The sequence below is a fragment of the Amphiura filiformis genome, chromosome 10 (genome assembly GCF_039555335.1).
Source record: "Amphiura filiformis chromosome 10, Afil_fr2py, whole genome shotgun sequence".
NCBI classification, from domain to species: Eukaryota; Metazoa; Echinodermata; class Ophiuroidea; order Amphilepidida; family Amphiuridae; genus Amphiura; species Amphiura filiformis.
This window is the reverse complement of record NC_092637.1, coordinates 8476820-8492553: the sequence shown is the minus strand read 5'-3', so window position 1 is coordinate 8492553 and position 15734 is coordinate 8476820. Positions and strand designations below refer to the sequence as shown.

The 15734-nt window shown below is 38.8% G+C and overlaps 1 protein-coding gene across 1 annotated transcript in view; it reads right to left on the bottom strand.

The window, feature by feature from the left end:
* Nucleotides 1–15734, bottom strand: part of LOC140161630 (uncharacterized) — a 118536-nt gene that overhangs the window by 30993 nt on the left and 71809 nt on the right. The window contains exons 3-4 of the mRNA XM_072184931.1: nt 14685–15123; nt 8571–10140 (exon numbers count right to left, since the gene is read on the bottom strand). Of these exons, the coding sequence (XP_072041032.1) occupies nt 8571–10140; nt 14685–15056 (1942 nt within the window). The 5' untranslated portion in view covers nt 15057–15123. The remainder of the gene's footprint in view (nt 1–8570; nt 10141–14684; nt 15124–15734) is intronic.

Below are 15734 nucleotides of genomic sequence, written 5' to 3'. Positions count from 1 at the left end.
TGATAAGCAGCGAATAAATTTCTGTGGTATGTATGCAAATGTTCGGGTCAAGAACGGGGTCAAAAAGTTTCACTTTCCAGATTTCAAGATGTCTGCTATGCAGCTCGAGTATTTGCATGATCGGTTGAGGACATTAGAGGCGCGGTGTAGTCGAGTTGATACACATTTTGTCTTTCAACCTCGGCCAGGAAAAGATGGCAGACAAGCTTCTGACAACAGCAGGGGCTATATTTTAGTCAAGCTGACGATTCCTGGGTGCCATTCTAAATCGGTTGTGCTTGCTCGAGCGATACACATTTGTCGCACTGGGAATTTATGTCTTTTGCCAGGCGGAGGAATGAGTGATTGGCACATTTCTCATCTGTGTCACAAGAGGAATTGCGTAGAGAAGAAACACCTGAACCTAGAACCAGGTTTCGTCAACAGGGGTCGAGCTCATTGTAGTGCTACTGACGGATGTTGTGGACAGCATAGTGGGCAACCGGCATGCATTTTTGACTGATCTGATGATTCCAAAACGGCCCTTTTCAGGGCCAACAAATCACAAAAAAAACGGCCCTTTTCAGGGCCAACAAATCACAAGAAGAGAGATGACTTTGTCAATGTTTATTTTTTAATGAAACTAGAGTCTAAATTATTGCAGAACCCAAGCCTACCTAAGTCCTAACCGGCATTAACGCATCATATGCCTGGCTCTAACCCTAATTCAAAAACGTAACCCTAAAGGGCCTAAACTTGACCCTAATTCTAAAACATGACCCTGTGAGGACCTAAACCTAACCCTAATTCCAAAACGTAACCCTAAAGGGCCTAAACCTAACTCTAATTCCAAAACGTAACCCTAAAGGGCCTAAACCTAACCCTAATTCCAAAACGTAACCCTAATTGGGCCTAAACCTAACCCTAATTCCAAAACGTAACCCTAAAGGGCCTAAACCTAACCCTAAACCTAATTCCAAAACGTAACCCTAATTGGGCCTAAACCTAACCCTAATTCCAAAACGTAACCCTAATTGGGCCTAAACCTAACCCTAATTCCAAAACGTAGCCCTAAAGGGCCTAAACCTAACCCTAATTCCAAAACGTAACCCTAGAGGGCCTAAACCCCGGGCCTAAACCTAACCCTAATTCCAAAACGTAACCCGGCCTAGAGGGCCTAAACCTAACCCTAATTCCAAAACGTAATCCTAAAGGGCCTAAACTTAACCCTAATTCCCTAAACTTAACCGTTATTCACGCCCTTTCTTTACTTGTTCCCATTCAGATCCGGGATTCGGACAAGGATGTAGGCTATATGCCTAGACCCAGGCGTGATCCAGACACTCATGACGGTTTGTTTATAAGCTTCATCGGGACTGACAGGTAAGTTATATTATTCTGTTTCACATACTCTTCTGTTTTAAGCTTAACATGCTCAATGCACAAAAGTAAAATTCTACACGTTAATAATCCACACAACTGTCATATTCATATACATTTGTCATTTCTTTCTTTCTTTCTTTCTTTTTTCATTCATTCACTTCTTTATTTCATTTATTGTGCGATTAGCTTTATTTACTTGATTCCGTTTATGTAGGCCTACATTTAACATATCAGTAAATTATTTATAATTTTTTAAGAAATCTGAATAGGTCTAACGGAAATAATTGTTTAAGTGGTCGGGGAAACGAAGTAATTATGCTCCTGTTCAACCTCGGGGTTCGAACATCCAGAAACGTGCCCGAAGTCCTCTGAACACGCCTTTTCTCTTTCAATATATATTTTCTTCTTCGATTTCCGTTTCTTGTAACTCGCACTGGCGTTTCGACGCTTTTGATAACAATCTTGTTTGTAAAGTCTCTTTAGTGTGCGGAAAGCCCAGGACCTAATGTTGTTTTCTACTCCTAATTTCTTATTTGCTTCGATTATTGATCTGATATGTCCCAATGACATGGAGTGCATTGCACTGTGTACACGTCCTTTAAAAGTTCTTACAAATGTCCTAGTTTTTGGTACGCTTCGTTGCGTAGTGCGATGCGATGACTCACATCGATTTGTAGTTAAATTGTTTCGCTGATTGTCTACCGCTTGACTGCCTAATTTTTTCTCCATACAGCCTAATAATTTCTGTTGATCTGCCTGTGAAAAATGTACATATTGTGCATCTGGCAAACACCTCGGGGTCCTAGTTGGTCGGTTCTTACGGTGCAGATAGCATGCATGGCAGTTTTGTATACACAATTCCCTGTTGCCTTGAACGCAAGCAATAATTCCAGATTTGGCCTGGAGGCACTTTGATTTGAAAACATTGATATTTTTGTGGTACTTTTTGTGCATGGCTCTAAACTCCCACCTGCATCTTCTTGAAATGAAGTCTAAAAGGCGATCTTGTTTTTTATTTCTCAAGACTGCCTTGTCATTTACATAAACGGAATCAAGTGTAATCTTACGCAGGTTTCTTCGTAAAGTAGATGAGATGTGTTTTGAACAATCCTGGTTTTTACACGAATCATAACCTTTTGACGTCATAGCCTGGTTTATACCTTTATATAACTGACCCGGCCCTACGCCGTCGGTTACCACATCACCGGCAATGAAATTAGATTCTGCGAGCTCTTCTCCACATTTTACACCCATCGTGAGTTCTGCATTCGAGATAGGCTTGGTGACTTGGAAATCACGCTGGCAATTTTCTGAATGTACTTTTCTGCCACGTGAAGATTGACGACACGAACATAATTTGCTGGCTGTTGCGACAGAAACAGGGACTTTGGCAAGTCCGCTTTCAGAACAAAAAACTGGACAGTATGCTTGTGTCCCGGGTTGGGAAAATGATCGACCCTTCGGGGAGTTGTTGTATGCGGCGTCGCATTGAATTTTTATAGGTGATGTTTTTCCTGTGCGCGATTCATTTTCATTCAAGACAAGTTCTCTGTTAAATTGCAATTGTTCTCGGTTGATTTTGACAAATGCATCAGCGGCTCTGTTCACAGCCCTCTGTAAACTTTGCGTAGACGGTGTGGAAATGTCGCATGCTGACAAAAGTTCTACTAAAGTCGACACACCGATGGGGTGTTTCGTCAGAGCAACCGACATCTGTGTATTAATTTTGGCCGGTCTGCGGCCGCGGCCTACTTTCTCCCCTTCTTCGTAAAATTTAAATCGCTCTGTTTCAAACTTGCAAGTGGAACAGTGCATTACTGCAGCAATTCCAAATCCATGTTTGATGGTTTTAGCTGAGTTTATTGTTACTGATCCTTTGCAGTAGGGATGCAGATACAGGTGATTTCGGACAGCAGCATTAAAATTTTCCTCAGTCAAGGTCATGTTGACAATGAAATTACCAGACAAATTCGATTCTCCAGGCGGCGAATCGTCATCATCAGTGTTAGTGTCCAAAATGTCATCTCCAATAGGGCGTAGTCTCCCTGCGAGAATGGGACTGTGAATTTCCGAAGCAAGGTCGGCTAAATGTTGTGGCATTCGTACATATACGGGCGGTTGTTCCTTTTCTTTTTCTTGGCATGTTTCATCACTAGCTTGCTTGTCTAGATGGAATATAAACATAACAAAAACAAAACTTACGTAACTTGCATGATGAACGGTGGTGGTGAAGAATAATATATACATGAGAATGCCAATGTTATCATTCATTGAACATGCGTGTAGAAAAAGTAAAGAAATTAAATGAAGTGCATGTTTTAATAGTTGTGGGGTTCGCTTTTGTTTATACCGGGGTGTTTATAGGCCAACATAGGCCTATAGATAATTGAGCAAAACAGGTGTAAGAAACAAAGACATAAACGGATCAGTAACAGTTGCAAATAAAGTTATTAGACTATTATACAACGCATAAATCCTACTTACCATGCTCATCATCAGAACATCTGTGCCGTGTCGACGGATTATTTTCTGTAGAGAATAGTATGTTTCGCCTTGCGGCGGTTTTAACACCCGTTTTCTACGATACCGCTCAGTTTTGTGCACCATGACCGAACCCACCCTCCCACCCCACCTATATAATCTTAAACTAGCACTAGTATTTAATGATCGTGACTTTATTTCTCTATTACAGAAATTGTTCAATGTTGGTCCAGATGTGTTTGTATACCGTTGCCGACGAAACCACATTAAATATGTTGAGATTTTGCGTATAATTAGGCCTAAATGCGCTACACACACTGCAAGCCGCGCTCAAAGTAATAGAGAGCGCATATCACAAAATGGTGAATTAAACACAAAATTTATATTAAATTTATATTAAAAGACACGAAACAACATGTATTAAAGTCTTATCTATAGTTTCATGGCATGAACCCGCATCGATTAGTGACTTCGTTTACATATAAACGTTTTTTAATAGCCCCTACATTTATTTTACACGCGTGTATACGCATACTATTATACGCAGAATTTGAAACGCGCCTCTTAAGCGAAAAATCAGCAAAAACCGGAAACTGCGTATTTCACCTTGTTTGCGTTTTCAATCATATCTAGACAACTACGGGGTCAATTTTCATAGAATAAAAAGCAAAATACTCAGAAATAGTTCTACTTTATCATTAAATAGAATATAACCTCCTAACTCCAAAGGTTGTGCTCTTCAAGGGTTCATACCACTAAATCCGCATGTGAAGCGGTTTCCGGTAAAAGTTTATCACGACTATAGTGCCAAATTTGCACAATAATTGCGACATATTGGTACGATATTATCGAATTTAATGTTCAAAATCGTATTTTAGGGGACCGTTTGAATGTTCCCTTGCCAAATTGAAAACAAAAACTGGAAAATTTATTTAATATTCATGTTTAAAGTGCGCATGAATACACGGGGTCAAAACACGATTATGAGGCGGATGTAAACCCGCGAAATTGCGACCTCTTCAAACAGAAGTAATTTTCTCAAAAAGTAGACCTAAAATATGGTGTCATTTTCAGATATGTTATGCAGAATTTTCTTCCGATTACAAATATATAACTCTCATATTTCAAAGTAAGACGTAACTTGACTTATGGCCAAAAACGTGACCCCTACTTTACACGCAATCTCTATGGCGGATGTTTTTGTGGTATGTACCCTTAACGCGATGTATACGCGCGCGTTGTCACTTTGTACTTCAGAGTGGACAAACTGTATACATTTCCTGTAAGTAAGCTAATTTAAAATTTCTATCAATTTCAGGGTTTCCCAAATAACTGCTTCAGAAATTGCTGATATTATACGTTATTTGAGCTTATTGTCGAAAATCAATGCATTTATATGTACCAGTGATGAAGTCTAAATAAATAAATAAAATAATACATAAATATCAATAGTAAGCGCGATATTCTATTTCAAATGTAATTAGAACAGCAACCAACTCTATTTGAAACTCAACCTAACCTCCCTCTGTGATATTTATTATGTATTTAATTGTTTTTCAAGTGGCGATATATAACATTTCTATAGTCAAAATTCTGTATCTCATAAAGCAAATAAGCTATTATCATGTTATCTTCACAACAAATTGTAATAAATCTTTTACATGTTGGATGTAATAAATTGCCATCTAATTTGCATAAAAAAATTAAAAATGTGTTTCTAGATGTTTCTAGGATTTTCCTCATTTTTGCATTTTTGAGCCTTTAAAATAGAACCGGGAAGCCATTTTACGACGGATTTGAATGAAATTTTCACAGAATGTGTGTTTTGTTATTTGTAAAAAAAGTATGAGAGTAGATTTTTGAATTTTGTTTTTGTTTTGATGCACCGTCACATTTTTATTTTTATCAGGTGTTGGACTTTTTTTTCCAAAAAATTAAGCATTTTATAAAAAATCTGCTCTTATACTTTTTTTTTTTTTGCTGCCTTTAAAAAAAAAATTACATCTCTAGCATTTACGGTTGCGTTCCGGTTCTATTTTGAAACCCGACACCTAAAATCCAAGATGGCCGCCAATTAAATATGCAAATGAGATTTTTCACAAACAATCGTGCCACATTACACTTGAGAGTGATAATTCACGACCAAATTCACGCGCCAAATTCTCAACTTCACGTTATTATTGACCTGGCAAGTTGGGAAACCCTCGATACAATTTCCGCAATGATATGCATACCATTTGAAATATTTTATATGAGAGCAACATAACCAATCTCATATCCTATTATTAATGCCAAGTTAAGGTTGAATTTTAGCTTTCGCTCGGGCGCATAGGATGGTCGCACGATTAGCCGAAGCCATTTGTTACTTTCTTCGATCGAGCGTACAAAAGGTGAGTCATCCACGGTGACATTATGACCAACTGCCCTTTTAAGAACTTTTAAGAACCATGTGTTAACCTTTCCCTTTAAGTAAGCTAATTTATGACCGCTTTCTATATAGATTTCAGTGTTTCCCAAATAACTGTTTTAGACGTATATAAAGCTCATTGTCGTGCTTAATCATGTTAATCAAATCAATCGTAAAAGATATTCTATTGGTCTTAAGGGAGGATCCAGGACCCTCTTCTATTACTATATTACTACCCCCTGTGGAAGATGTTGGAAATATTTCCATAGTGAAGGTATGAATTTCAAATGAATTAGCACATTAATCAACTCTATTTGAAGCTCATGCATCCTCCCTCTGTGGTAGATACAGGTTAAATCTTTCTCAGAGCATGTATAATTATATGAAATTCAAATCGAGCTGCTTAGTAAGCACATTCCATTTGGAATTCACACTCCATGTGGAAGATATTCCAAACATCTTCCACAGGGAGTGTGGGTTTTAAATGGAATAGTTCATTCGTAATTTTTCTGCCCTTATTAGCAATCTACACTCTAAATTTTACAACGGTTAATGTAGCTGTGAACCAATAGTTGAACCGTTTGTTGCACTCTCTTGATGCTGCGTACTTTGAATAAACATGTGTACACGCAGTGCTTATATGATATAATTACCATTAAATGGCCAAATTATACAAATTACACCATGTATTTTCTGGACAAAGTGCACTAACACATACAATTATGTGTTAGTGCAGTATAAATGGCCAAGAAATTACTTTGACCAATTACGAGACTTTTTCCAAAAGACAATTGACACCTATGGCTGCTTTATTGGATTTATATTGTATTCTTATTCAATGAGTGCGTCTTGTAAAGAATTCACGTAATTTGATTGGTTTTCTGGTGTATAATATCTCACAATAGTTGATAGTGATATTTGTCAGGGCGCGCGCCGCCACGCAACGGCGGCACGCTTGTTGCTCCTCAATGATCGCGCGATAATGCGTTCGCGTAATACACGTGCGAGAACAAAAACGCGATTCGGCGGCTTAGATGTTTGTGATGGTTTCGTTCATTTAAAACAACGGGGATGTCCTCACAAAAGTAACTTTATTTTTTTTCTAAAAAAAGGCAGTTTTTCTCGCAAAAATTACATTAAAACTGAATAAGAATGAGAATAAAGATAGATTTTGTCTTTTGCCTATCAATATCGTGTCATAATGGATGGGCTGGCCAATATTTTTATCGTAGTGGATACGGCTGCGCCGGCATCCACTACTCAAAATATTGGCCAGCCCATCCATTATGACACGATATTGATAGGCAAAAGACAAAATCCTATCATTTATTCTCTAAATATAGGCACTATATATACACAGGTTTATTCAAAGTACGTAGCATCAAGACAGTGCAACAGTCGGTTCAACCATTTGTCACAACTACATTATCCTTTGCAAAATTTAGAGTGTACGGACGATACAATAGAGACTCTCCAGACGTCAATGTCTTCAAAATCACTCACGCAAGAATTATTAATAGAGGAACGTGACTCCTTATGAAAATGTTAAGAACGTCTCTTAAACAATTAATTCTTATTTTTATCTTCATGTTGTGGATTTTTCTCAACTTTTGAGACGTTTTAGCGCACAAGATGATGTTTATCAATGTTACTTCAAGTGCAAGTAAATAACACGGTAGACTTTTCAAATATTGGACATTCCGACAACAAAAATTTGCCACGAATGTTTTTTTTAGTTCCAGACGAATGAGTAAGCAGAGGCAAGTAGTACTGTTGTAAGTTGTACGTAGTGTGTTAATAGTATATGGAGTTTTCGATTTCCACGACGGATGGTTCTGCGACGGTAAAACACCAAACGTTGTCGTCATCGCCACGACGGATGTCAGACTCTTCGCGTGTTGTAGAATTTGGACGACTACGCATTGCAAAGTCGACGACGACATCGTTTGGTGTTCGATCCATCCATCGTGGAAATCGGAAACTCCCAAATAACAAGTAGTAGAAGACGAAGAGTCGAAGAAAAAGAATTAAGAAAAAGAATTAAGAACGAGAAGAAGAACGACAAGAAGAAGAAGAAGAAGATAAACAAGAAGAAGAAGAAGAAGTAAAGAACAAGGACAAAAACGAGATACAAGAAGAAGGAGAATAATAAGAATATGAAAAACAAGACAAGAAGAAGAGACGAGCAAAATTGAACAACAGTAAGAAGATGAATCAAGATGAAAAGTAGTAGGACATGAAGAAGATGAAGAGCAAGAATAACTTAATTAAGAAACAGAAGAACCGAATAAGTAATGGTATTTATTTTAGGTTGACTTACCTTCTTCCTGCACATTTACAGTGCTATTCTCTATGTTCTCCCCATTAACCAGTATCTCCTGTGGTACCATCTGCTGTTGTGGCTGCAGGCCTTGCGGAGGACCCAGAGTCCTGGAAGAACTAGAATTACTCTCGCACTGATCCTCCACGTGCTTGAACTCATCTCGTGATTTCCTGCGTCGATCAAACCATCCCCAAAGACTAGTCTTCCTGACTCGTTTATCATAGAAGGAATCATGCGGAGGAGGGCCGTCTTCATAGCCTTCCGCGATAGTGGTTTGAGCACTTGGGATATAACATACTGTATTAGAGCGTTCCTTGTTAGCAGGGGAACGCGAGCGTGTAACACGAGCAACCAATCGAGGTATTGCCAGTAATCCTAGAGACAACTTTCTGCTATCTCTTCCTGAACTTCTCCTGCGTGGACTCTCTCCACCTCGAGAGAATCGTGGATTAAACACTTCTAATGTGTCTTGTACTACCCGTAGTTGCAGCAAAGCAAGACCAGGGGCGCTGTCTACCGGGCGGCGACCGTCGTCATCAGCGTCCAGGATCTTAGCTCCAAATTCAATCAATTGCACCGCGCATTCCCATCTATCATTAAGTGCACTAGCTGCTATATGAAGGGCAGTCCTTCCATCAACATCCTTACCATCAACACTAGCACCATAATTTAATAACATCTTAATCACCATGGAATTTCCCATTCGAACAGCTAAGAACAACACTGGTTTGCCAAAATATTCCCGTATCGTACTAGAAGAGAGGCGCTCACGATGTTCTGGCGAAGCGGCATTTTTCCCACCGCCTCCACGCGATTCGCTACCGTCACTGCTTCCGCTGAATTTACGGTACCTATCTGCGGTTTCAATCCCTTCGCTATTAGGATCCACTCCACATTTGAGTAACAACCGTACTACATCTGATGCTCCATTGAGAACAGCAAGATGAAGAGCGTTGTGATATACATTGGGTGCAGTTTTGCGTTCCTCTTCCGCTTCCTCTACATCAACTCCTTTTTCAAGCTGACCAATCAGGGCTTTACTTTGGTTCAATAAAACTTGAACTGTTAAACTATCACTAATCTTGCGTGTCCTATTCGGCTCTCCGTCAATGGAAGTGGTCATGTTATAATCCACATTGAAAAGATCATAATGCGCATCGAGTACCCGTGATACAGTGTTAACATCGTTGCTTTCGAGGGCAAGCTTCAACAAATCAGCATCACTCTTGGCGTCTCCACTAATAGACTGAAACTGGCGAACTAACAACGACATATTGATACTCAACGCGGCAATACACGGTAAACTTTTAAGCCTACGCGAATCATCACGATTTCGCCGAAAAGACAATCTGCGAGTAGCTGGTACAGGACTAAGGCGATCGGAGGGATGGCGACGAATCTCATGCCCAGGGCGCGGTCTAGGTGAAAGACTGCTTGTTCTTTTAAGACTATTGCCTGGGTTGATGAGGTCATTGCCAGCTTGGAGGCTACTTCTTCGGGCATTACCATCACCGTCTTCATCAGGGTTGTCCATCCTGTACTTGACGCTCTCTACAAGTCTGCGTGCCTGGAATATGCACGAAAAGAGCAAAAGATAACAGATTAATCTACGCGTCTCGAACTTTTCAAGTTCGAGCATGTAGAAATTATATTACGAAAGTGTTCTTACATTTTGTTAAAATTAAAAAAGAAATATCACAAAAACGCTATAATACCGACCGAAGCAATACTGGAAATGTTATATTTAAATGTTGCTTGATTCTAATATTGAAACATATTCATATAATCAACAAATTTGACATAAAAAATATTACATTTTAAGACCTGCATCTGACCTCAGTGTCGTCTGCGCATATAATTGCTTATAATACGCATACCATAACAGACGTACGCTGCCATATTAAATAATTGAAGGACTTCAGCCTACATGTTATCGGATAGGAATGTTATCTTTAGCGCTTCTTCATGCTCATCTCTAAGTTGTTAAAGTGGTTTGACCCAGCTAAGCGAACTTGAAAAGGAACTGTGTTGGTTGTTTGACGATATGCAAAATATTGTCAAGGGATTGAACGTTCTTGCCTCTTTAACCACTTCACATGTAAGGTTTGCAGCGGCCCATTATCTAAAGTGTATAAATTACAAGAAAGTTCCACGGCATATCGTGAACATTTGAAAATGGATAGTTATTAAAATGCACGTAAAGAAATAAATCGAAAACGAAGAAATATGACGTTGCTTGTTGTGGACAACCTTGTCCCAGCACATCCCTCTGTAAAGGGAAAATTAAACAATGGGTCGTTTTCCGTTTTTCCCTATGATTACTTGCAAACAGAAAGCAAATTAAAGCCCAAAAATGCCAAGCATATCAGTGTAGATCCCCTTAACTCTAAAACCTGGAAAAGGAATGTTCGGGTGATATGATGTGCAATTTGACCACACACTTTAAAGTGACCAAATGATACAAAATCAGTTCACTTGGAAGTAAAGTAAGTTAGGCACCATATCCAATTTGGTCCTAGAACTATCGGTGCCCGGTTAGGTACCGATGACTCTTAACATCACTCCCTGGAGAAATAATAAATTGTATCGAGCATAATAATTAACAGTTGCATAGTGTTATTGTTTTTCATTTAAATAAAAAACGAATGCACTGTGCAAATGTACAGGGTACGATAAAAAGTGCCATCGGCACCTCTTCGGGCACCGATAGCGCTATAGGACCAAAAAACATGTTGTGTCTTACTATCAGCGACAACATAATATACAAGCTTCATTATTAAAACGCAAAGTTTTGCGGCAAGAATATTTATTTATTTATTTATTACACTTTATCACTGGCACAGAATTACACAAAAATATATAATATTGCACATAAGTTACATCAAAAATTACACAATATTATGAAAGGAACAATATTTGTTTTAAAAAGTCCAGTGAATGGCTGGAGCGAACAGGTGCCAGGCACCTCTAAGACCGCCCCACCAAATCCAAAAAAGAAGGGAAGGGAAATATAAATTAAGGGGGGAAAATGCAGGTTAAGTTACATTTGCCTGCAACAATATCAACAACAAAAACAAACAAACAAACAATTACTGTAAAAATCAACAGTGTCAACATTATCGCCTCACTTTATCACCTTGTCAACAACCAACATCATTGTGTTCACTAATCAAATTTAAATTGAATGCTAAATGTCCAGACGGCAAATCCGACCGACTTAACGTCAAAATGTGACCTGCTACCACGAAATGAGAATAAAGTCGCAAGTTGGTAGTTTCGAGACATCCTGGCTGCTGAGTTGATGTTCTTTGTTTGCTGCGTACCTGTACAAACCAGTAGTATGTCCTTCGTGAATGTCCCATTGTGCACCCATTCACAAAGCACCATTAGCTTGAACAGGTGCGTTTGAAACAAAGAACATCAACGTAGCAGCCAGGACGTCTCGAAACTACCAACTTGCGACTTTACGCTCATTCGTGGTAGCAGGTCACAAGTTATGTTCTATCACTGAGGTTTCTAAAAGGATTATATTTGCAAATTCAAATAAGCAATAAGCAGTGTTTAAAGTAACAAATGGTTCTTATTGGTGAGGCTCTGTCGAAAGGCATAAAACACACTTCAACTCAAAAGGTCTTGTGAATTTTGATATTGTACGTATCAAAATATAATCAAACATAGGGATCAGAAGATTTACAGAATCTGCAAGTAATGGTTTTTATACAGATTCTTAATTTTTCATAGGACATGTCAATAACTGTCAATAACTGTCAAAAAGGTTTTAAGTGTAACCTTAAACCGGCTACTTGTCAACAAATCGTGACTCTATAGCCTAAATAGGTTTCCTTCATTAAATTGAACGCTAAATTGAAATGTCCAGACGCTATATACGACCCACATATTAAATGCCGCAATGTTTTATCATTATTAATACCCAACACGAGCCTGGGACATTTCATATCTATGTCGCACGTGACAGATGGAGCAACCTCAATGATAGTACTTGGCTTTACATGAGGTCCCAGCTCCTATCTCCTATTATCTTATACTTTTTAGCCTCAGGAAACAATCTGGATTTAATTGGTGTGTATGTAAAGATTAATACAAGCTTTCATTCTCCTAATGGCTCATTTATAGAAATGAACCGTGAGATTACTCCGTCCCTGGGAGAGAACTTAAACCGTCGTTCCCTTGTGCAAAAAAGAATATGCCTGTTATTTTACAGTTAGTGTTGAAAAGAGTATACATTTTATGGTTTAACATTTTTAAAAACAATTGACTTGCTCTGGTTTCGTCCATAGGGCCAATATAGAATGCAGTGTTTCGCCAATGAGTAATGATTAACTACTATAAAAAGAATATAAATTAAATAATGTATTCTCTTGAGGATTTTTTGTGGTATTTGCACTCCATGGTGATTGTAAAACTAATAAAGTATCGGGAAATGAGTGTGTGTGTTGTGGAAACAAAACAATGTATGTTATATTTGAAACGGAAACAAATAGTCCCTCATCCGCATATCCGCTTTTAAAATAGTCACAAAATAGTACTATTTGTTCAAGAGTCTACTTAATAATGATATTTTATACTCGAGTCGCAAGCGGCTATTCGTTGACCAATAGGATTGAGTATGCTAGAAACCAAATAAAGGTGACAATCGTTTTTGCGTCTGAGTCTGCCACAACATATGAGCAGCTGTTTAGTGTAACTTTTGAATCGCTATCTTTTTTCATTCAACATGTTCAAGGACTAGGAGTCGTTATGCATTGAGGTATCACAATTTGCAGAACTGAAATAGCTTGAAATTTATTTATTTATTTATTTATAACATTCGGCCGAAGCCAGGCTAAGCCCAATAGTGCTCAGAGGCGACTAAATTCAAGGGATGCCATCCGGATATGACGGGACAGGGATATGGGAAGAGGTCCGATTTTAGATGCAGGAGGAAAACCGGAGCACCCGGAGAAAAACCTGCGAGGACGAGCATGGATCGGCAACCAAACTCACATGTGGCACCGTGGGGAATCGAACCCCGGCCACAGCGGTGAGAAGTGAGTGAGAAGACCACTACACTAACTCGCCCTCCCTGGGTTTCTTTTCGGTATTTCAGTTTTAACATTTGATGCACATTTTGTTTGTTATTGTCTAAGGGGACAATTAGGTTTTCGGTTGTATTTATATCTATAGACCCCATCGAATGCTACGTCACTCGTCCTTTATGTAAATAAAATTCTGCCGTCCGTACGGTACCACGAGGCAATTCGCATGATAATACAAAAAAACAGGTGATAGGTATAAAGAAATGGGTATCTCACTACAAAACAACAATTTATGCGTGTAATGTAAAATATAATTGCAAGCAACTTTTGCCAAATATGTCGTCAACACAGAAATAACACAATGTTAGAATAGTTTGCAGTAGGTTTTCAACAAATGTTTTTGAATGTTATGAAAACGTTTAATATCCTTTATATACCCTTTATATTATAAATAATAGCCAACATTTAACCGTTTTCTGGCAACCTTTTCTAACATTGTGCTAATAATGGGTAATGAAGCCGCGGACAAATGGCAAAATGAGAATCTGATCAAGAAATGTGGACATCAAAATGAAGCTGGAATAAAAGTACGTTTATGGGGTTAAAGCCATATTATAACATTTGCTGAGGAGAACGCCATGCGCCATCAAAATATTTTTAAATTCTGGTTTTTACACGATTGTAATGTACTTTAGTCAATAAAGATACTCTGCAAAAATCAAGACTTTAGGTGTTGTGGTTTTGTCAAAATCCGAGATTTTGAATAAAACGATGGAACCGGCGTTTTATTATTACGATGGAAATATTAGTCGAACACGTATGCACAGTACGTACACGGCGTGCGGGATACACATATACACACACACCCCGAGGATCGTACCGTATTACAACCGCGGGAGTAACATGCATGGGCGCTAGTAGTAAATTCCAATTTTCTATGCTTTACCACACTTGTTCGGCTCAAAATTAAAAGGGGACATATCTGACAGTAAAAGCTAACATTTTATGGAAAATAAATACTAATTTATTTTTACAGAAATGTTATAATATGGCTTTAAGTTTCTACTCGACTCACCTGCCTACGAGAGGGGCATTTGAAAACATAGCAAGTCCAGTCTAAATCCTCTACACAGCCAATGGTCATCGAAAAACACGTATCACACGCAGGACTCACGGAACAATGTCCAATCCCTTCCCATCTACACGATAAGAGTGGTAACCCCGTTTCTTGATCCACGATACGCATGACTGGTTCGTCATCTTCTAATTGAATATTAACGGAACGGGCAAAACCATCGCATGGTAGAAGACGGGTTTCTTCCGGGGGCGCCGGTCCAGATGAGGCACGTCGTAGTAATCGGCATACAACGGAGTCGATGTGTTTGGTATCGACTGGGCTGCATACATCCCCGTTGCCCAAATATAGGAGTATTCCGCCGGGATCCATTATTGGCCCTCTGATTATGTTATAGATGAGTCTGTGGTTTGGTGGCTATCATCTTCATTCGTTTAATCTGTAGTCAAAGATAAAAAATGTAAAAATATATTAAAAGAGAACTTTGTGACTCTAACATCCTCTTTTTATGGTGTTTCAGTAGATATCCACGAAAAATACTTATTCCCAAAGATTTTGCGTTTGCGAGTTCTGCATGATTTTGTGTATTACATAGCTCCCATAGGCCACGCTGTTGTAATTTTGTTCTGTTAACAGATCGTAAACATTGTATATAATTACATAATAGGCAAACGAATCTAAATATCAGGGCAGCCATTATCCTTGGTGGGTGTGCAAGAGGGGGCAAGATCTCTCACAGGGCCGGGGGAAACGTTGCCCTTACGACGGAAACGTTGCCCTTACGACACTGGGTGTCGTAACTGAGCGCGTGCTTGAAGGAGTGGGCAATTGGTTTAAACAGAGATCCTCTTTGCAAGGTATTTTGAAATGAATGTGTTGTGAACAGCTATATATCATGTATAAAGGTGGCATGTGTGCGGTTTGGGTGGCATTTGGGGTGAAGCAATCTTTTATCAAATATAAAACTTCTTTTTAAAACAATTCAGAATTAGAGAAAAACAAGAAGACATTTCACTAAATACTCAATAACACATGCATGATTAACGCGGA